Source organism: Jaculus jaculus, chromosome 6, assembly GCF_020740685.1.
Source record: "Jaculus jaculus isolate mJacJac1 chromosome 6, mJacJac1.mat.Y.cur, whole genome shotgun sequence".
Taxonomy (NCBI): Eukaryota; Metazoa; Chordata; class Mammalia; order Rodentia; family Dipodidae; genus Jaculus; species Jaculus jaculus.
Window position 1 is genome coordinate 161,148,569 of NC_059107.1, and position 22,843 is coordinate 161,171,411.

Genomic DNA, 22,843 nt, shown 5'->3' on the forward strand with positions numbered 1-22,843 from the left:
CATGGTGGGAGCATCCCTGCTGTCCTGGGGCTTTGGGGGCTGCGTGGGCCCAGGGAGAAAGCCAAGACCATGGACTCCTGGAAGGGACATTAGCTCTGGCTCAGCAGGGATGGAATGGGGCATGGCGCTGCGACACTGGCACCCCGCGTGCTGGGGTAGCTCCAGGGCTTTAAGAAAAGAGTGTGAGGGGGCTGGGAGATGGCTTAGCGGTTAAGCGCTTGCCTGTGAAGCCTAAGGACCCCGGTTCGAGGCTTGGTTCCCCAGGTCCCATGTTAGCCAGATGCAGAAGGGGGTGCACGCGTCTGGAGTTCGTTTGCAGTGGCTAGAAGCCCTGGCGCGCCCATTCTCTCTCCCTCTCTCTATCTGTCTTTCTCTCTGTGTCTGTCGCTCTCAATTAAATAAAAAAATTAAAAATTAAAAAAAAAAAGAGTGTGAGATGGCTCTGCGACACTGAATTCCCCTGTGCTGGGGTAGCTAGGGGCCTTAAAATGACCGTGAGAAGGCACTGGCCAGAGCTTTGCCAGGGGCTTTTCAGGATCTGGCATGGGTGGACAGAACTGTCCCAGGACCTTTCGGATGGGCCTGTGCTGTCCTGGAGCCTCACGTGTCTTGTCTCAAGAGTTTTAGGGAGCAGGATATGCTCCCCCATCTATGGCCTTGCCTGTAGAGGGGCTCCAGGACCTGCAGGACTGAGAGGGGCAGGCACCCACACCCACCATGCACAGAAACCAGAATGTCAGTCATGTGAGAAAGGTGGTCACTTTACCCCCAAAAGGCACAGGAAGCCAGGCATGGTGACACACATCTTTACTCACAGTACACGGGAGGCAGAGGTAGGAGGTTCGCCCTGAATTCGAGGCCACACTGAGATTCCGTAGTGAATTCCAGGTCAGCCTGGACCCTACCTCAGAAAACCAAAACAAAGCAAACAAACTGCCCCCCCCCCAAAGTCACAGGAGTGAGGGGGGCTGCGGCTCTGTGGCTGCTGGGGACAGCCAGGACAGCTCTCTCCCAGTGTTGTGTCCACCCCTGCTCAGGGGTGTCTTGGAGTTTTGACTGCTCTCATCACAGTGGGGTTCTGAAGGTCACCCACCCCAGACAGAGGCAGACAGGGCTCCAACAAGTGTTCTGCCCCTGGACACCTGGAGCCAGGTCAGGTGACGTGAGGCTTTTAAAATGCTGCGTGTGACAGTGGTGTGCCAGAAATAGACATTCTTCCTTTAGTCTCTCCACTTTCACTGCTGTGGCAGGACCGGGCGCTGCCCTTGTGACACGCTGCCTCGTGTGACTGTGTTTTCACAAAGGCTAATGCAGGATACGCAAGGTGGCTTGAAAGTCCTTTTAGAAAAGTAAATGGAAAACGCCAGTGTTCGGGCAAGTCACCCAAAGAGGTGGTTCTTTCTCTTTTCCTTTTCCTTTTTCTTGTAGTGCTGTGGTTAGAACCCAGGGCCTCATACATTCAAGCAGGTGCTCCAACACTGAGCTACACCACAAACCCCAAGATGATGAGGTGTTTTTTTCTTGGCTTGTGTATGTGGATATGCAATGTGGTGTGTGTGGCGCTTGCTTGTGTATGTGCCCTTGTGGCGCCCCATGCACGGATCTGTGGTGGGGGTGCTTGTCTGTGGCTGCTGGAGCAGAACATTGGGGGTCTTATTCCATTGCTCTCCCGCCCTCTCTTATTTGAGCCAGAGTCTCTTACTGGTAGTGGAGCTGGCTGTTTTTCCGGGAGCCTGGGCAGTCTGTCCCGCTGGTCTCTGCTCTCCTTTGCGGGGCTGGGATTGCAGGAGCATGTGGCCAGCGTCAGCTGGTGACGGGGCTCTGAAGAGTCACACGCAGGCAGAGTCACACCCCTCAGGCCCTCATGCTTGCACAGGAAGCACACTTAACTGCTGAGCTGTCTCTCTAGCCCAGGATGCTGATTCTTCATGACTTTAATTATCTGTTTTATTAAAAGATTCCCCCTGTATTCACCAGCTTGTGGTTTATGGCAAAAGGATGTTCTTAAGGACAGTAAATTATTTTGCCACCAGTGTTGTTCACGAGGTGATGTTTGAGCCAGGGGTGGCTGGAAATTGTTGGTGATAGCCAGAGGAATAGAACCAACCTTCGTGTATCATGCATGTGATGAGTTGTCTTAAGGGATTGCTCCGCATGGCTTTGGAAGGCGAGAAGTCTTGAGAACTGTACGCTGGAGCCCTGGGAGGGTCTGTGGCATTGTGCTAAGGCTAAGAGCAGAGGGAGGATGCTGGCAACTCCAGCCCAAGTCTGCAGGTCTGGGAACCAAAATTGCTGGGGACAGAATGTCCGTGTGCCAGGTCATGTTGTACTGGGGGAAGAGAGAGAGAGAGAGAGAGAGAGAGAGAGAGAGATAGATATCAGCCTTCCTGCTCATGTTGTACTCAGACCCACAGCCACCCTCCTTGGGGAGGACACTTTCTTTGATAACCCATCCATTTCTCCTGCAAACACCCTCACAGACATGGCCAGCAAGGATATCTACCAGGCACCCTGGGGCCCTTGCGCATTGGCTCATAAAACGAACTGTCCCACAAACCTGTTTGAGTTTTCTTCTGTTACATTCAAACCATTCTTGGGACTACACAAGCTTCCTCCACCAATGCAGTCTTCCTGCAGTCCTTGGGCAGGGAGGTGCTGTCACTCCTGGGGGTTACTCGGACTGTGGTGTGGGGACAGGCTGGACCTGCGTGAAGCTCCCCTCATGGAGCCTGGTGAATGTTAGATTCTGCATCAGAGCTGGGGCCAGAAGGGATGAGTAAGGCCCTTGTCCCTGACTCACTGCACCCCCATTCACTGGGCCACCCCTGCTTGGCCTGACCTCCTATGATCAGAGGCTGTTTGGGCCACAGGGGGCCCTGGGGGCCGGCCAGCTGAGTGTCTACAGGGGAACCAAAGTCTCTGGCATCCAGAGCTGAAGTAGAGGGACCTGCGGGGTTTATAGTAGCGGCTCTACTGTCTAGATTCCAGGTTGTGATGGAGGGCCTCACCAAGGGCAGGGTGTACCAACCAGAGGGGCTGGAGGCACAGGATGCTCATGCCCGAGGGAGCAGGGGATGGAGGACTAAGGGCAGGAGCCGAGGGACAAATGCATCTTCCCATGTGCAGTTCTGAGACCCACGGCAGGTGTGGCTGTCCCTAAGCCTTGCGGTCGTGCGCCTGCCTCGCCGCCTGGTCACTAGACGGAGATGGCAACAGCTTTCCAGGAGCATTAGTCCTCAGGGCTGGGACGATGGCCCGCTGGTGAAGTGGTGGTTGTGTAGGCATGAGCACTTCTTTACCCACGTTAAAAAAAAAAGCCAGGCACGGTGGCATGCCCAGCACTGAGGAGGCAGAGACAGGCAAACCACCTGGGCCTGCTGGCTAGCCAGTGTAGTCCACTTAGCAAGTTCCAGGCCAATGAGAGACCTTGTCTCAACATAGGACGACGAGAAAGGAATGACCCCTGAGACTGTCCTGGCTCCCATGTGCATGTGCACATATGAGCACCTGTACTTGCACACACATGTGAATTGCACAGCTTGTGTACTCATGTGTGTACACACACGTGAGCCCCACAAGCACATGTACTCGTGTGTGCACATGCACGTGCACATGCGCACACGAGCGTTTGCCCTCGTTCTGACAGTGCTTGGATTTGGTGGGCTACATCACATCCCCCTGTGGTTCCAGAGATGACCACGTGGCGACCACCTTGAATGGCACTTGGGACCCTGCACATGTAGTGAAGATCATGCCAGGGACGTGGGTTACGAGCTGGGCCAAGGGGACCCTGCTGTACATGGAGGTGGTGAGGATGGAAGAAAGGTGTCCAACTGCTGACCTGGAGGAAGGAGCAGGCCACTCCCCACGGATCACAGGCCCTTGTAGAAACTAGAGAAGGCAGAGAAACAGGGTCTCCCTGGGGTCTCCAGAGGAGCCAGCTCTCCTCTCCCGACACTTGGCCTTCGTTAGTGAGGCCGGTTTTGACTTCTGACCTCCGGCAGGCGCAGACCGCACTGTTACCGTGAAAAGCCAGCAGGCTTTTGGAAGTCCCTTACGGAAGCTACAAGAAGCAAGAAGGGCATGTGGTGCCACCCCTCCCTACACCACTGCTCCTCCCACCATAGCTAAGGCCATCCACCTGGGCCAGGCCCGGTGGCCCTTGCTCCTGTGGTCGTGGCAGAGAGCTTGACCATCGCCGTCACGAGCTGGCTGTCAGAGGCTAAGACGCCTGGACCTGCAGCTGTCCCATTGGCGCACAGCATGCGTGTCGAGACCCAGACTTCTGGAAAGCCCCACAGCTCCCAGCCTGCAGGTCTTGTCTTGGGGCAGGCCGCTTGATCCAAAACGAGTGTGAGAGCCGGGAGCAGCGGAGGAGCCGGGCGGCCGGGAGTTGGCAGCGGCCGTCACGGCCGAGTGGAGACGCACATCAGACATTCGCTTTCCTGGCGGCTGCAGCTCCCCAGAGGCGAGCGCGGCTGGCTGGCGCCACGGCTACGCGAGGTTAAGTGGCGTTAGGTGTCATGGGGGAGACCACGGCATGCCCCTCGGGCAGGGCTTACCCACATTGTTGTGGCCTGACAGGAAGCTGCCCCTGTAGCAAACCCGTGCCGTGAGTGGGGATGGGCCAGCCCACCAGTGGTTACTAGGATGGGAGCCAGCCCTGGCCTGTCCCCAAGCTGTTGCTGGGTGGAGCACCTACAACCTGCTCTGCCTCCACCATTGTCGTTGTCAGCCTCTCTCCTCCTCCCTCCCCACCCTGTGCTGGGCCGTGCTGAGCAAGCCCTCCTTCCCCTCCCCTATGACCCTCGCTTCCAGTGCCACCCGCAAGGTCAGACCTGCCTTAGGGTTGGATGATGATTCTATTGGAGGACTCCAGGACTCTGGAGGCTTCAAGGTCATGGCTGGCAATGGACACAGAATGAAGTCATGCGGGCTCGGGACCTTGGGGAAGGATCTCTGGGGGAGGGGCTGGGGCTAGGACCTTGCTAGTGCAGATGGGCCCAGCACACTTTAACCATTGAGCCATCTCCCCACACCTAGCACACTTTGAGAACTAGGGTGCAGGCAGCCAGTCTTGGTGGGAGGCGCATAAAACACCTCCCCCCGAGTCACTATGTGACTGTCTTCTGTGTACCTTAGACCAGTGGCCCAGCTTCTAGAGGAGGAGTCATCCCTGGTGGTCCCTTGTGGGCATTCAATCCAAAAGCATGTGTTTTTCTTCCCCTCCCCAGTGCTTGGGACAGAACACAGCATCTTATGCATGCACGACACAGGCTCCCCCACTGAGCCCTGCCTCTGTCCTCCCCAGAAGCAGGTTTTATTTTGTGTGTGCACATGCGTGTGTGCAGTCTATGTGCTGTGGTGCATATGTGGTGTGCGTATAATCATCCGTGTATCTGTGTGTGCATGCCCTGTGTGCATGCATGCAGAGGTCAGAGGAGAATGTCCGGTGACCTCCTCTGCATTGCTGCCTGTTTCCTTGAGAGGACATCTCTCATGGGACTCAGAGCTGCTGACATTTGGTAAGACTGGCTGGCCAGCAAATCCCAGAGATTCTCCTGTGTCCACCCCACCTTCCCCCAAGGGACCGAGGTTGCAGGTGTGTATGGCCATGCATGCCTGGTTTTTTTGTTTTGTTTTTGTTCTTTTTGAGGTTGGGTTTCACTCTAGCCTAGGCTGACCTGGAATTCACTGTGTAGTCTTAGGGTGGCCTCGAACTCATGGCAATCCGCCTCCCTCTGTCTCCTGGGTGCTGGGATTAAAGGCATGTGCCACCATGCCCGGCATGCCTGGCTTTTTGCATGGGTGCTGGGGATCCAACTCAGATCTCAGGTCCTCAACAATGACACAGGAAGCACCCTTCCTTACCCACTGAGCCGTCTCTCCAGCTTCCACCGGAATCAGGTGTTTTAAACGCAAAGCCCAAGCCAGTCTGAAGACAGCTGATCTGAACGACTTGTTCTGCTGGACACAGCAATTGTGGCCAACTGTCCCTCATGGCCACTCTTGGTCTCGGGATCAGAGCAGTGTGACCGAGGAAGCCTGGCTGGCTTCTTTGTTGCTCCTCTGTTCTCTGACATCTGTGATGTCCCCTGTGGTCTTGGTGGCCTCTCCTGTCCCCTCTTGGCTGTCCCCATCCGGCCTCCATTGCTTCAGGAGTGTACTTCTGTGTTTGAGAGGCCCTCCGCCTACTGATAGGAATCCCAGCATTGGAATGAGATCTGGCCTCAAAAACTACTTTGGACTCTCTGTCATGTAGATTGGGCCATGAGGGGCTGGAGGCCTGATCCCAGTTCAGCCCGAGGTGCAGTGCAGTGAAGCGATACCCTGTGCATGTTGTTGCTGTGAATGCTGGGCACTGAGTGCAGCTAGGCAGGTGGAGAGGAGGCGGCTGCCAGGCTGGCAGCACCTCACCAATGGACCTCTTGTTCTGTGGGTTCATGAGCCCCAAAGACTTGCTCGGGCGGCCTCCCTGCTGGTGTTTATTTATGAGGCCATTTTTCCTGGTGGCTTCCAGAAGCCACCAGTTTCCTGCGGGGAGATGGCTGCTACCTTGGCAGATGGAGGCCTATGACTGAGACACTTTGTGTCATTAACGGCTCTCCAGTGAGAGGTGGTATACCCTGTGCTTGCCCGAGGAGAGAGCCTGCTGCATGCTGGTGTCTGATGGATTTAGTCCTCGTCCCCAGGGTCTGGTAGAGCCCTGGGCGCCTCAGAGTTGCCTGAGGGGGAGGAGGCTGCTGTGGCCATTGTCCACACCTGCGTCATTGCTGATCAGGGCACTCTGGCTGAGCCCTGCTTAGCCTTGAATTAGGCTGTCTCAGAGGGACCAGCTCGTGTTTACGGGGCTGGCACTATTGACTTCTGCGGAAGGGAGGGGTCTGGACGGTGAAATCTATCTCTGATGGCCAGTGACGTAATCCACTGTGGCTGTTAAGAGACAGAATGAGGCCAGGTGAGAGCCTCAAGGCTGGTGAGGACTTCCGGTTCCAGAGGGAGCACCTTCAGAGGACACACGAATCTGTGCCCTGCCTCACCCACCTTGAGCTTCTGCTTCCATTTTACTGTCCCCAGCCCTGCTCCTTTACAGTTCGCCATCACTGTTATTGTACGAGCAGCACACTCCTGGAGTCTGAGAACCATTCTTTTTTTTTTTTTATTTTAAGTTTTATTTATTTGAGAAAGAGAGAGAGAGAGGCAGAGAGGGAGAGAATGGGCGCATAAGGGCCTCCAGCCATTGCAAATGAACTCCAGACACATGTGCCACCTTATGCATCTGGCTTATGTGGGTCCTGGGGACTTGACCCTGGGTCCTTTGGTTTTGCAGACAAGTGCCTTAACCACTAAGCCATCTCTCCAGGCCCTGAGAGCCATTATTGCAAGTTACAGGACCCCCGGAAGGGAGGCCTGATTTGCCATCTGTGGAACAGACCTGAAGTCTGTAGCGGGCCCCTTTTGCAGCTGGCATCTGAAGGAGGGCTGGTTTGTGGGGAATGAGCTCCTAACCTGGCTGCCACAGGCATACAGAGAGGAAGGATCCCTGAGATCAGACCTTAGCTGGAGCAATGCATTTGGAGCCGGACATAAAAAACACGGCACTTGTTAAGCATGCAGAGGAGCAGCCAACAGCATCCCACGGGGTGTGCGTGTCTCCCCGAGAGGACATTTCACATCTCATTGCCCAGATCATTGTGTTAGGATCTTTCTGGGCTTGAAGTTCTGATTTTCTCCTCTCTTAGTGTCTGGGAAGAAAGTCAGCCGTAGACCGTGGTCCCATGGGTGAAGTTGGTGCCCACCGGGCTGCATGGAGGCACCCTGCCCTGCTCAGGCCCCGCTGCCAAGTCCTGGGCTGAGCAGCCGGACTCTTTTTGGAAGTGATTAAAACGTAGCTGTCACGGCTCGGGGGAGACAGACTGCAGATCCCGATTATAATTCAGAAGGAGCTGAAGGCAAAGTAATTCTTTATTCTGGTTAAAGCAAGCGCGCAGAGCTGCCCGTGCGCCAGCTCCGAGTAAGGATGTAATTAATAGATGTCCTCGCTGGTCGCCCGCAGGACCTGGGTTTGCAAATGAGTGCATCCCTAAAAATAATGGCCTGTGCTGTCTGAAGATGTTTCTTATGGAGCAGAAGATTAAGACGGATGGCAGAGGAGGAGGATGGATGATCGGGGGTTGTCCCTCCAGTCAGCTGCACTTCTGGGGGTGGTGGTGATAAGGCCGAGCTAGGGACAACTTGTGCTTCCCAAAGCTGAGAATGTGACCCAGTAGAGTTTAGTTTTGATCTTTTTTTTTTTTTTTTTTCCGAGGTAGGGTCTCACTGTAGTCCAGGCTGACCTGGAATTCACTATGTAGTCTCAGGCCGCCCTTGAACTCTTGGCGATCTTCCTACCTCTGCCTCCTGAGCGCTGGGATTCAAGGCGTGCGCCAACACGCCCGGCTGGTTTTGATTTTTTGAGCTGTTTGTCTCTCTCTCTTTCTCTCTCATTTTTTCCTAACATCTGTGTGCACTTGTATGCGCGCCCGAGGAAACATCGGGTGGTGTTCTTAAGGCACTGCCCGCCTCCTTTGGAGCTCACCGATTTGGTGAGACTATCTTGCTAGAGACCCCCTGGCTCCGCCTCCCTGGCACTGGGGTTACAGAAGTGCACGTCTGGCTTTTTACTGGGGAGCGAGCTCAGCTCCTCATGCTTTCGAGGCAAACAGGCGCTTCACCCAGCGAGCCAGCCCTCGGGCTGTGGGTGTTGCGTGTGGTCTTGGGCCAGGCCAGAGTCCCAGATGTGGCTTTTTTCTTTGTTGCAGTTTTAGGGTTTTTTTTTTTTTTTTTTTAATGTAGCAGAAACAGTCTCTGGTGTATTCTCTAACAGGACTGCAGCCTCTGGAACCAGATGTCTGCAGGCCCAGGAGACATTTCTAGACCGTCCCTAGGCAGCCCTGCTATTTGTTTGAGAGCATGGGTCTGTTTTTGTCTTAGCCACTGGGGATCGTACACCAAGCAAAACAGAAGCCCCACTCACAAAGCTGACGGTGCAGCTGGGAAACAGACATGACAAGGGACAAGTGACTATGTCGTCACGTGGCAGTGGGGCCCCCCTGCTGTTGCTCTGCGGGGCAGGGCCAGGGCCCGTGTTTGAGCAGAGACCCTCTGGGATAGCGCAGCCACGTGACCCGTAGCAGGTGCAAAGGTCCTGTGGTATGCATATGCCCGGTGTGTTTTATGACCAGCGAGAGCGTGAGTTCAGGGGAGAGAGGCCGCTGACACAGTGGCAGAGGCCTGTGGGTGGATGAGAGTGAGTGTGCACGTAGGCCTTGGAAAACTCTCATTTTGGCTTGTTGTCATAGCTGGTGGGCAGATGGGGTGGGGCCAGGGCAAGACTGGCTCTGCATGTGCCCTGTGCAACCCCATGCCCATTCCTCTTACAGCATGGGCCCTTGTGACAACTCACTGTCCTACTGGGCAGACACTGCTCTGCAGTTCTGCGCGTCCATGCCCCCCAGCACAGGGCTGACATGGGCACTCTACCCGTTTTTCCTCACGGGAGTCCCCACAAGCCCCAGTGCATGCTGGGCCTGGGCCTGGGTCGAGATTGCCACCTCCGCTAAGCACTTGCCTTCTAATGTGGCCGGGGCTCTTGCAGCTGCAGGCCAAGCAGACATTTCTCTTTCCTTCTTCACAACTTCCCAGAGAAGATTAGCTTTCCCAGGGAGAGCAATGGTCGGCCACCATCTTGTTTTCCTTTCCTTATTGGCATCTTGCACCTTTCCACCTGGCAGGAGCACTTTAGATCATCGGCACCCCCAGGGTAAGACCTAAGCTCAGCCCTCAGGGAAGCCCTGGAGGCGGATTTCCATGACCCCGATTTAGATACGTCTGTGCTAGGACTGCGAAGACCAGGCCAGAAAAGGAAACAGACAACCTGGACCTGGCAGGGGGAGGAGGGGGCTTTTGCTTCTGAAGATGCCATCAGGAAAGTGTAAGAAGCCGGAGGATGCTGGTTGTAATCCCACCACTGCTGAGGCATCAACTGAGGTGGATGGAAAGTTCTAGACCCTCTTGGGCTACACAGTGAGATGCTGTGATGGGAGGGAGGGATGCTGACATAACATTCCCACAGTGGTGCCCATTCTGCCCACATCAGCAGGTTAATGAACCGCTATTGCTGGAGTCGCTGACTGTGGTCCCCACTTTGTCCCCGCTCCCTCAGATTCCCCTCATCTCTGAAGATGTCTCCCGGGATAACAGTCGACGTTTAGTCATCAACTCTCCTGGGGGCTAGGACTTTCTCAGAGTCCCCTGGAACTTTGAAGGATACCCCTTGAACAGGGTTTGCCAATGTTTACCTCATGGTGTGGGCACAGCTGAGGCACTGTCATCACATGTTGGGGTTCATCCATCCACGCAAGCTGCTACATGTGGACCTCATCACCTGGCTGAGGCGTGCGCCTCGTTCTTGCCCGTGCCCAGCTTCATGTCAGTTCACAACCGTGATTACAACCCTGGCCGGGTGTTGGTTTGTCTAGTGAGGTGTGATTGGCATGTGCTCAGGGAAGAGACCCCGTCAGTCTGGTTTGTTCCCAGCACCATGACATGCTCAGTACATGAGGTCAGTGACCTCACAGAGCCGTGTGCTTAGGGTTAGGGATGTGCTGTGTGGCAGGGGACGAGTGCTCAGGTGGAGGGAGTGGCACGCTCGCTCGAAGGCCCAGAGGCGGCACTAGGGCTGTGGTGGTGGCCTCGGGGGAGGAAGGTTGGACTAGAACGTGGTGCCAGGTGGGGCCGGTCAGAAAGGGACAGACGTGAAGTGCGAGGGGAGGCCCCGAGGCTCAGGGAGAATGAATCCATTTTCCGTATCTTTTTCCTTTCTTTCTCTCTTTCTTTTTTTTTGGTTTTCCAAGGTAGGGTCTCGCTCTAGCCCAGGCTGACCTAGAATTCACTATGTGGTCTCAGGGTGGCCTTGAACTCACGGTGATACTCCTACCTCTGCCTCCTGAGTGCTGGGATTAAAGGTGTGCACTACCAAGCCTGGCATGGTCCCAGGCGGCTGCATCTGTGGAGCGCTCTGGATTAGGGATCATGTTGGAGCAGGGCATGGCTGACCGGGCGTGGTGGGACACTCTTTTAATCCCAGCACTCGGAGGCTGAGGTAGGAGGATCGCCATGAGTTGGAGGCCTCCCTGAGATTACATAGACTCTACCTTGAAACCCTCCCTCCCCCCCCAAAAAAAGAGAAGAGACAGGAGGGCTGGGGTCTAGGAGGTCCCTTCAGAGGACATGGCAGGGTATCAGAGAGTGGCAGGGTCCAGTGTGCCCTGAGGGAAGAACATCATGAGTTGGAGGTGGCGAGAGCCCCCAAGATGCCTGTGCCAGAGCCGGGGTCACCCAGAGGGTCCAGGAAGGAGCCCTCTGTCTTCTAGCCCCTTGGCGATGCTTTGACATATTCAGGGAGCCCCCAGGGCTTTGTGGGCTCACTTCCACTCCTGCCTCCCCTCCGGCTAGTGTGCGGCTCGTTGAACCTCTTGCCAGTGGGAAGACGGAATTCACAGCAGCTGACTCTGGGACCACTTCTGCAAAGAGTGACAGAGGACTGTACGTTCTGGACCTCCTTCTGAGAGTGGCCGTAAACTGCCACCTTCCAGAAGTTAGCAGGAGCAAATTCAGTAGTTTTATTCATTTTGCCAGTGCGGGGGGGCCGTGGCCTGTGTCCTGGCTCCAGCCTGCACAGGAGCCTGCTGCTCTTGGAGGTGTCCAGTGTCATGGGCAGGCCGGATGAGTGACCGTCTCATAGCCACGTTCATAGCACAGAAAGTCTGCTTCCAGAGAGCGTCACTGGGTGAACCAAGGGGCCAGTTGGTTGAGAAAAGGCTTATGGAGAAGACAGACCTAGGAAAATGGAACCAGCGGAATATGAAGACCAGGCGTGGGGCCAGGGAGCTGGCTCAGGGGGCAGAGTGCTGGCCTTGCAAGCGCGGAGGCCGGAGTGAGTTCCCGAAGCCCTGTGAGCATGCGGGCCATGTGGTGTGTGCGTGCAATCCCCGTGCTGGGGAGGTGGAGATTAGAGGGTCCCCCGGGTTCTCTGGCCACCAGCCTAATCGGAAAGCTCCAGGCCAATGGGAGACTCCGCCTCAACCATAGGTGGGCAGCGTTCCTGAGGAGTGATGTCCAGGGTTGTCCTCTGGCTCCACACGCGTATGAGCACATATTATACACATATGCTGAGGGGGGAAAATCCCTAATACATGAGCCTTCACAGCAGTGTGTTTCACAGTTCCAAGACGTGGTGAGAACTCAAATGCTTAGTAACGGACGACAAATCCGATATACCCGTCCCCCAGCGGCATGCTGTCCAGCCATAAGAAGTGAAGGAAGGGCTGATGATACTGTAGTGAGGTCCAGGCTCAAAGGGTGCTAAGTGACAGCAGCCAGTGATGCAAGGCCACACACGGTGTGGTCTCACTGTGTGGCCTCCAGGAGAGGCAGGTATGCCGCACAGCTATGGATGAAGTGGGTGGGTTGGGGGAAGCCTGTGGCTGGAAGTGGGGTTTCTGTTCAGAGGCTTCGAAGTCTACAAAAATGGGTTGGGCGAGGGGGGCGGTGGGGAATGGCTGGGGCAATAGCCTAGCTGTTAAGGCACTTGCCTGGAAAGTCAAAGGACCCAGGTTTGATTCCCCAGGACCCACATAAACCAGCTGCACAAGGTGGCGCATGCATCTGGAGTTCGTTTGCAACAGATGAAGGCCCTGGTGTGCCTATTTTCTCTCTCAAATGAATAAATAAGTTAAAATGGGTTGGGGTGATGGTTGTATAATTCTTTGTGGGCTCTGTGAGGGTCTCTCCCCATGTCCCCTGAATAGTACAGGTAGGTTTTACATTCACAGGGCTATTCACAAGTGTCTTGGGAAGCAAGGCCACATGGGCTCCAGGGGCCAGGACAGCTGTGGGGCAGGTGAGGGACAGCTGTGGGGCAGGTCAGGAAGGGGATGAAGGGGAGACTTCATGGCTCCTCTCCTATCTACGCCCAGTACTTGTATAGTGTCTCTTGCTCATGGGGAGAGGTGAGGCCTTTCCGATGAGATCTGTCCTTCCTCACCATCCCTGCGGGAGTCCCTAGGGACTGCTAGGAAGTCTCAAACCCCTTTCGTGGATCTGCGTGTCCACTCCTGTCCTGGCCATTGCTTGAGAGTTACCAGGCTGGTGTCATGCTGCCCTTCTAGTGTTGGGTCAGTTCCCACCCGTGCCTGTTCTGGCCACGGCCTTGTGCCATGGTCAGAGTGAGTCTGACCCGCGCCTCTCATCCTCCTGCCCCAGGTGCTGCAGCAGTGGATCAACGACGTGCTGGCGGAGGAGCGGATCATCGTGAAGCAGCTGGAAGAGGACCTATATGATGGCCAGGTGCTGCAGAAGCTTCTGGGTGAGTGCCAGAGGCCTGGGCTGGCCATGCTGTCCCCTGGGCCCCAGCTCCTGAGAGTAGACCCAGCACCACGGTGCTCGCCTCCTGGTGGCCTCCTCTGGGCCCCAGCCGTGTCTGCCCGGCCATCTCCCGCTTTCCTCTTCTGTCTTTGCAGTTTCTGTGGTGGGCAGTGTTCAGAGTCCCTTAACTGCAGCCGGTCACACACGGCTTCTAGAACAGTCCTGTGGGTGTCCATGCTGGTGACGAGGGAGATAGGGCTTGATGAGAGAGAGATGGTCCTCAGGTCAGCTCTGCGGTGCCCCTGCCCAGTCTGACTATGAGCACCTTCCTCCCAGCGTGGGAGGACCCCTCTGAGGAAGCTCACCACCCTCAGGACTCGTGATTCCTCGTGGGCTTGGCTTTATTGTCCCCATGTCCTGGCTGAGGACAGTTGAATGAGCCACAGGGGAGGCCGCTGTAAGGCTGCGTGGCTGAGGGAAGCTAGCAAGGGGAGCAGATGCCCGCCAGAGTGCCCCTGGGGCTGGGGTGGGAGAGCTTTATCTAAAGCACACAGGCCGCGTGCCTGGTGCCTCGGCGGCACCCACACACTCCGGGGAAGGGCTCTGGGGAGGGCTGCGGGAGGGGAGGTGTCACGGCTCACTGTGCAGGTTGGAGCGATTGCTGGACATGTTGGTATTTTCTCAAAAAGATGTGGGGCTGGAGACATCGCTCAGCAGGTAAGGGCACTTACTATGCAAACATGAGGACCCGAGAGGGCCTGATTTGCCCCGAGTCCGATTCCTGGGCACCCATGTAGACAACTCAACAGCCAGGCTGACTGGAAAGTGGCAGCCCAGCTTAGTGAGAGACGGTCTCAAGGAACCATGTGAATGATGAGCGCTCGAGGAGCCCACCCTGGCCTCGCACACGCACATATGGGTGTGAGCATCTACACACCCATGCATGTGGTGCACATATTCTCACACCACACCACACGTACTATACACACGCAGAAAACAAACAAACATTTTGAAAAGGAGATGTGGAGGGAAACTGTGCTTGCTTTGGTCATCCATTCACTCATTTGTGTACTCACCTGTTGAGTACATAGTCACTGACTTGTGGGCCAGTATGGACCTGGGCTCGCGAGACCGTGGGAAAGGACGGGGAAAGCTATCCCCCACCCCCAGCATGCATTGCAACAGAGCAAAGAAAGACAGTGGGGAAGTATTATGGGATGGGATGGTTCAAGCTGAAACAAACGGTTGCTATGAGAGTGCTGGTGACTAAGGGATCATGTAGGTCATGGGGTGTTTAGCTGCTGGGTGGGCTGCAGGCCGGGAGGTCAGGAGAGCCTCTGGTCTAGCGGAGCCCCCCCCCCACCCCGCACAGAACCTAAGAGGCTGAGGCTCTGAGGCCTGGAGGAGCTGGTCATGTCGACCAGTGTGTGGGGCCGGGGCGGATGCAGGGTACAGCGAGTGAGGCAGGGAAGATGGACGGGGCCAGAGCGCGCCTAGACCTAGCAAACAAAGGCTTTGCTTCTGCGTGACAGGAGCCGCTAGAGGTCTTGAGTGGGGTCATGGCGCTATCTGAGTTGAAGCTTTGACACGTCACTGGGGTGTTGGGGAGCAGAGTGGGTGGGAGGAGGGTCAGGAGTCAAAGCTGGGCCCAGGATGCTCGTGTTGCGGCGCAGGCGTCAGCAGCGGCTCTGGCTAGGGCGCAACGCACACAGCCACGGGTGTTCTGGAGGTTAGCGCTACCAGGGGTTGGAAGCTGGTGGCCCCCTGTGTGGCCTGAACAAGCAGGAAATGGGCGAACCCGGAGAGTAGCCTGGGGGCTGGCAAGTGAGCAGTCGGGGAAGCTGCCTACCTGGATCCTGGGTCCGGGGCCTGGCTGTGGACGGGGGAGCTCGGCCACTCGGGCTGGAGCTTAGCACATGGCCCCTGGAGAGGGGCTCCTGAGCTCCTTACTCATTTGAGCAGCAAATGGTCAATGTGTGGCTAAGGCAAGAATCCCTGTCTCGTAATCCCAGCACGGGGGAGGCAGAGGTAGGAGGATTGCCGAGATTCTGAGCCTACCCTGAGACTACATAGTGAATTCCAGGTCAGCCTGGGCTAGACGGAGACCCTACCTCAAAAGAAAAAAAAAAAATCCCTATTTCAGAATAAACTCCCATGCTTCTAGAATAATTCTGAAACGTGGTGGTCTCATGACTGTCACGGTTTTACTATAAACGCATCAAGCTCTGACGTTTTAGCACTGGAGTGTCCGTGCATCTGCACCCGTGTGCTAAAGTGAGTGGCCATACTTAGCCCTGCTTGGCACCGGCTGCTTGCATGTCCCTGAACTGGAAGTCTGCGATGACGGCCGACAAAGCCAGGGGAGCCCGTGGAGCTGTGGGTGACACCACCCCAAGGTTCCAGCGCAGGGGGCTGCTGCCGTGGGAAACCAGCCTTCCTCCTCCTTAAAGAGTCTGGGGGAGACTTAATTTTCTTTGGACCTGTGGGTTTGACAGGCCAGCTGATGCTTTGCTTTTTTTTTTCCTTCAAGATACGGTCTTGCTCTAGCCCAGGCTGATTGGAATTCACTATGGAGTCTCAGGGTGGCCTTGAACTCATGGCAATCCTCCTACCTCTGCCTCCCCCGTGCTGGGGCCCACCACACACAGCTAATGCTTTTTTAAAAATTAGATATAGACATTTTCTGTATGTAAACGTCACATATTGGTACCATCCTTTCCCTCCTCCCTGACCCTTTTCTGAAGAGGCCTTCCTCATTGGGGATGCAGGTCAACCCCATGGGGATTGTGGGTGACCCAGTCTCTTGGGTTGATGCTGGCCTTCACGGTTATGAGATGGGCTCTAAGTGCGTCTGCCTCAACCATGGCTGGCTGTCAACATGGCTGCCGCCTCCCCTACGCCCTCTTCCAGGGCAGGGGTCGCTGACCTCTCAGAGCCCGTCCTCTTGCGTGGGCCCTGGCCACATGGCTCTCGTGTGGAAGCCGCTGTGGTTGCCAGTCTTGCTACGTTGCTTCTCATCTGTAAAGTGTAAAGTGTAAGGCGCTGGTACAGTGCCTGTCGGTCCCTCTCATTTGAATATCTCAAGGAAACTCTTAAGTAGTTTTGCAACCTTCTGCATGTCAAGTGGCTCGTGTGCTGCTCCGGCAGGCAGGCAGAAAAAGAACACTGGACAAGAATGCAGATCCCAACAGAACATCAGAATGCCTTGCCTGGCTGTGAGCAACCTTGTTCTCCTGGTGAGAGCTGATGGCTCTTGATCTGTGTGGCTCTTGAGCCCAGGGATCCCAGGCGTGACCTTGATGCAAGCACAGGCTTGTTGTCTTTCCAAAGGAAACTAAAACCAAGTGAGGGTGTTGGCTGAGCACCAAGGCCCCTGGCTCTGGTGTGCCCGTGGTAGGGGAGATCTGGGCACTGGAGCCTGGGCTGCCAGCCAGGAGCGGGCAGGACCAGGGGACCAGCATGAGGGAGGGGGTTCTGAAGAACGTCACTGTGAGAGGAGTTGCGGAGGAGGCGCTTCAGGTAGATGGGAGTGAGGTGGAGGCGAAGCGGCCTCTGGCCTTGATGTACGGAGTTCACCAGAGGTGAGCCACCAGAGCACCCCCCCAGAGCAGCCCTTCTTTCCTTTCCTAAACATTTGTGAACGAATGAACGAATGAATGAATTCATGCATTAATTGTGTATGTGTGTGCGCAAGGGGGTCTTGCTGCTGCAAACGAACGTTAGATACCTGAGTCACCTTTTGCTGGCTTTATGTGGGTGTTGGGGAACTGGACCTGGGCTGGCAGGCTTTGCAAGCAAGCACCTTTAACCCCTGGCCGTCTTCACAGCCTCCACCTCTTCTAGCGAGGACATTCTGGAGGCAGCTGCCAGCTCTGCTGTTGCAGGCCAGGTTTCTGTGGGCCCAGCTGTGCCAGGCTGTGTTTGCAGGGCCATTATCAAGGTAGACTGTAGGTGGGCAGGGCGGGCTGCCCATGCAGGTGTTGAGGGGCTTTCTAGCCAGCTGTTGTCCAGCTACTGCTACTGATTGGCAAGAGTCAGGCCTCTCTCCTGTGCATGCACAGCCCCATAGAGGACACCACCCTTGGCCACTTGCCACACTTGAGGATCACCCCACTTTGCTCTGTCTCTTTACATGCTTGGGAAGATGGGAGGCCCGGCCGTGACGTAGTACCACTGTCAGCAGAGCAGTGTCTAATGAAACACAGGAAGTCCCTTCCTTCGGCTTACGCAGTTACCGTGCCGCGGAGACCCAGGGCATGACAGCTGGGTGTGGCCAGCCTCCTCGATCTATGGATTATGGTCTGCGTCATGTCCTTGCCCCCAAGGTCAGATGTTGAAGTCCTAACCCCTAAGTACATTTAGAGATGGAGTTTGTTGCATGCGTGCATACGTATGGTGTGGTGTGTTTGGTGCTTGCACACGTGTGTGAGGTTAAGTGGCACTCCGCTGCTCACCGCGGCAGCCACGGAGCCTCAGCTGTCCCCCTTCCTCACTCACCTGCCTGTTCTTCCTTGCAATGGAGCCTCTTACGCGTTCTAGAGCTTGCTGTTTGACAGTTCACTGCTCCCCGCAGGACGGGGTTGCCGAGCTCTTCGTGATGCTTCTGGAGATTTGGACTCCGGGGTCTCCGCCCTCTTTGGGTTGTCAGGCTTTCACAGGAAGTGCACTTAACCACAGCAGGGTCACTTCTCTAGCCTGAGAGAGACTTTTTTAAAAAAAATTTTGTTTTTATTTACTTGAGAGAGAAAGCGGCGGGGATGGTGGCTGCGTCAGGGCCTCCAGCCTCTACAAACGAAGTCCACATACTGCTCCACCTTGTGCATCTGGCTAACATAGGTCCTGGGGAATTGAGCCTTGAACCAGGGTCCTTAGGCTTCTGAGGCAGGCGCTTAACCGCTAAGCCATCTCTCCAGCCCTAGAAACAGGTTTTTTCAAAGAAGTAATTAAGTCAAAAGGAGGCCATTAGGCTGGGGCTGGCCCTACTCCGCTATGACTAAGGTCCTTGCGTGAAGGGATTAGCCAGGTGTGGTGGCACACTTGCCATCACAGCCCTCAGGAGGCTCTGGTAGGAGGGCAACCCGGGCTGCAGACACACAGAGGGAAGACCCGTGAGGACACGGGGAGAAGCCAGCGTCTACATGCTAAGCAGCAAGCTCGGGACAAACCCAAACACCTTACCTTCTTGCTCCCCGTGCTGGGAGAGTGTCTGATCTAAGCCACAGCTCTGTGGTCCCTTGTTCCACAGCCCACACTGATTGGAGCGGTTTCCTTCCCTTCTCTGTTGCCTCCTCTAACCCCACGTGACATGGCTGGTGGCAGGGACAGGAAGCATGTCAGGTTCCATTTTCTCCTGGGGGCTGGGCTCTCTGACCCTTCCTCTTCTCCTCCTACCTCTAGAGAAGCCCTGCTTTGCCCTGACCCTGGTCATTATACACCCATGGGCCTCATTTGCCATGTGTGTTAAGGGTGTTCACACAGGCAGATGTGGGTTACCCTGCTGGGACCTGTTATACTCGTGACAGATGGCGGAGAGCCATATATGTGACTGATTTGTTTTAGCTATCAAACTCATCTCTGCCCAGGCTGATGTCCTCAGGTCTCTCCAGGATCCAGTTTGGCTGTCATTTACCCTGCCTGTCCCCACACTTAGGACCTGTCTTGTCTGGGTTTATCTAGCACCTATGGTAGCATTGGAGTCATCTGCTGTTTTATGAACCAATAAATGATCGAAGGGATGTCCCAAGCACACCAGGCCACACTGTGCCATTTTGCTGTCCTCTTCTTCCCCCACCCCCCAGGAGAACCCTATAATGGCTGCCTGTTCTAACCACAGGAGGGGAGAGAAAGCTTTCATCAGACTTTGTGTGGATCGCATGCAGAAAGCAGGCCTCCTGTGGTCCTCGGGCCCCGTGGCATTTCGCGATCTCGCTCAGTGCCTGTGGGGCAGACAGCGGGCCTGTATTGAGGGCTGCGGTGTGTCAGGCCTGAGCCGAGGATGCGGTAATGGCCCTCCTAGGGAATTGCCTCTTGATGCCCTGTGCCAGGGCCTTTGCCAGTCAGCAGAGGAAGCCTGTCAGGAAACACTGTGTCTTGGAATTAAGGAGCAGGAGAGAGCGTGGCCCCGCTGCCTTTAGCAGGTCCGCTGGAGCTCAGGTTGTCGCCGTCGTCACCTGCCCTCACCTGCCGCCTCGCTGACTCTCCCGGGAGAGCGAAGGCGCGCAGGCCGCGGCCGGGTCTGTCTTAGTAATTGAATCCTGAGCGAACGTGACAGCTCTTGCCGGGGCTCCTCCAGAGCGTTGGCTGCTTGCTCTGGGAAATCACAGTCACGAGCTCTGAGAATATCTAATCAAACGTATTCTTGTAGTGTGAAAACGCTAGGGGAAGGAGAATAGGGGTGCGGGGGAGTGAAGGTGGGAGACTCAAGACTTGACTCCTCTCCTTCCGGCCCCCACTGGGACACCTCACCTCTCCATTCTCTCCCCAGCAGACCAGGTAACGTCCTCGTCCCCAGCTGCGCTTACTGTTTTGCACGTGTACATATGTGGTATATGTGTGTGGGGGGGGAGTGCACATGTGTATATGTGTGCATGCATGTGGAGGTCAGAGGTTGACATAAGGTGTTTTCCTCAATTGCTCTCTACCTTATTTTTTATTTTTTATTTTTTGGCTTTTTTGAGTTAGGGTTTCACTCTGGCCCAAACGGACTTGGAACTCTGTAGCCTCAGGCTCGCCTTGAACTCAGGGTGAACCTCCTACCTCAGCCTCCTGAGTGAATGCTGGGATTATAGATGTGAGCCACCATGCCTGGCTTGACTTTTTGGTTTTTCGAGGTAGAGACTCGCTGTAGTCCAGGCTGACCTGGAATTCACTATGCAGTCTCACGGTGTCCTCGAACTCATGGTGACCCTTTTACATCTGCCTCCAAGTGCTGGCTGGACTTTTTTGAGACAGGGTCTCATTGGACGTGAAGCTCAGCGACTCAACTCATCTATCCAGCTTGCAAGCCTGGAGGAGTCTCCTGTCTCTGCCTCCCGAGCACAGATGTCTGCCATGTGGCTACTGGGAATCTCACTAGGGTCATCATGTTTTTGCAGAAGCACTTTACTGACTGACCATCTCCTTAGCTTGTTTGTTTTCTGGGGGAAGGGGAGGGGACGGGGCTTTGCTATGTAGTACAGGCTGGCCTCGAACTCTCCTTCTCCCTCCCATGTCCTCCTACCAAGTGGCCCTACCTCACCCAGCTTTATGTGGCATCGTGAAGGATTCTTTTCCATTTTTCCCCCCCTGAGGTAGGGTCTCACTCTAGCCCAGGCTGACCTGGAATTCACTCCGTAGTTTCAGGCTGGCCTCAAACTCACAGTGATCCTCCTACCTCTGCCTCCCGAATGCTGGGATTAAAGGTGTGCACCGCCATGCCCGGCTTGGAGGATTCTTTTCCATTTGACTGCGTAAGATGCTTATTTCCACGTGGACATCGCCATTTCATCTCTAACTAGCTGTTCCCCATTGCCTTATGGACTGACTCAGCAGTAAGAATGCCTCAAGGGCTGGGCAGAAGGCTCCGTGGCTAGAAGTTCTTGCTGTGCAAACCTGACGGCAGGAGTTTGGATCCTAGAACCCACTTAAGGCCGGATGCAGTGGCTCACATCTGTGAGCCCGATGTATCCACGGTAACGGGAGGCAGAGTCAGGAGGATGCAGGACAGCTACTCTGGTGCCTGCAGTAGTAAACAGTCAGCGAGACCTTGTCTCAAAGGGAAGGCAAGGACTGACACCCTGAGGTTGTCCTCTGACCTCCACATGTCTGCTGTGGCAATTCATATTTGTGTACACACACACACACACACGCACACGCACACACGCACACACAGAGAATGGCCTCACAGCTCAGAGTCCCTCGGCTCGGTATGTCACCACTCCTCTGGTGTTTCATGCTAACATGACGTAACCCGGGACCCCATTCTGGCCAGGGGACCCGGCAGCTCCAGGCCCCTCCTGCACCCTCTGACAATGTACTTCTCTTGTCCCCCTCCTCACAGAAAAGCTGGCGAACTGCAAGCTGAATGTGGCCGAGGTGACACAGTCCGAGATTGGGCAGAAGCAGAAGCTGCAGACGGTTCTGGAAGCTGTGCATGACCTGCTGCGGCCTCACGGCTGGCCGCTGCGGTGGACTGTGGACTGTGAGTGGCCCTTGGTGGGAAGAGAGTGTTTAGAAGGAACTGTCCTCTTACCTTTCCTCATTGTCACCCATGATCACATACGGCCTTTCAGCTAAAACTGGTACACCCTCCTGAGGTGGCCGGGCGGAGGAGAGGTCTTGGGAAGTGAGGGTAAGGAGCTTGGCATATGTAGCTGAGCATGACCTTGAATTCCTGATCCTCCTGCCTCCACCTTCTGAGTGCTAGGATCACAGATGTGCCCCGCCTGCGCTGCCCCAAGGGTTCATGTTCCAAAACCCCAGTCCTGACATACCAGGTGAGCTGTTATGCCGCTGGTCCACCGAAGCAGGTTGTAAACAGCCCATGCGGGCATCACCCAGTGGGCTGGCAGGAGGAGGACGTGACGTTTCGGTGTTCGCACCCCAGATGGGCACAGAATGGGAGAGGAACGCTGGACTTCTCTCTGTCCTGTCCACGCCCAAAGCTTCTGCTCCATGCCGGGCAGGCGTGTGTAAGAGCTCACCCGCAGGGCCCAGTGTTCTGGAGCTGGGAAGACAAGGGAGAGGACCTGGCCAGCCTGCTTCCGTGTTGTTGGGGCTGTGGCTGAGGGCGGAGAGCTGCAAATCCGTGCGCAGATGTGGCGGCAACCAAGCCCGAGACTTCCTGCTCGGGGAGACCTGGAGGAGCGTGGGGACAGGCAGCCAAGGGCCGGCTTGGGCTGGGCAGGAGTTAAAGTCTGGCATTCTCAGAGCAGTTCTTGCCCTTGTCACCCTCCCCCATGGGGACAGCTGATTACACAGTGGGAGAAGTTGCTTGGTGCCAAAGATAATAACGTGCATTATTGTAGCGGGTACGTGGCTATAACCCGTTCTTCTCCTTATAACCTCCAATTCCCTGCTTTTGAAACCACAGTGCTTTTAAAGCGGCTGCCTAAGTCACCTTGGGCCATCAGGGAAAACAAAACAAAACAAAAAAACCAAGAGACTATACATAAATCTCCTAAGAAGTTTGTTTTTCCATGGTCCTTTTGTCCTTCCCGAGATGTGCCCTTGGGTTGGGGCTCCTGGTTGATGGAACATCTGACCTGAGGGTCTCCCTTCTTCCCTTCCTGCCCCAAGCCATCCACAGGAAGAACCTGGTAGCCATCCTGCACCTCCTTGTCTCCTTAGCCATGCACTTCAGGGCCCCGATCCGCCTTCCCGAGCACGTCACCGTGCAGGTGGTGGTCGTCCGGGTGAGTACACCGTGTGGTCACGTCACTCTTTATCAACCGGCAAG

The 22,843-nt window shown here is 55.6% G+C and overlaps 1 protein-coding gene across 1 annotated transcript in view; it reads left to right on the forward strand.

Annotated features, from left to right (window-relative positions):
• The window catches only part of Parvb (parvin beta), a 105,113-nt gene that overhangs the window by 55,690 nt on the left and 26,580 nt on the right, over positions 1-22,843 (forward strand). The window contains exons 4-6 of the mRNA XM_045153372.1: positions 13,306-13,408; positions 21,446-21,586; positions 22,684-22,799. Coding sequence (XP_045009307.1) covers positions 13,306-13,408; positions 21,446-21,586; positions 22,684-22,799 — 360 coding nt within the window. The remainder of the gene's footprint in view (positions 1-13,305; positions 13,409-21,445; positions 21,587-22,683; positions 22,800-22,843) is intronic.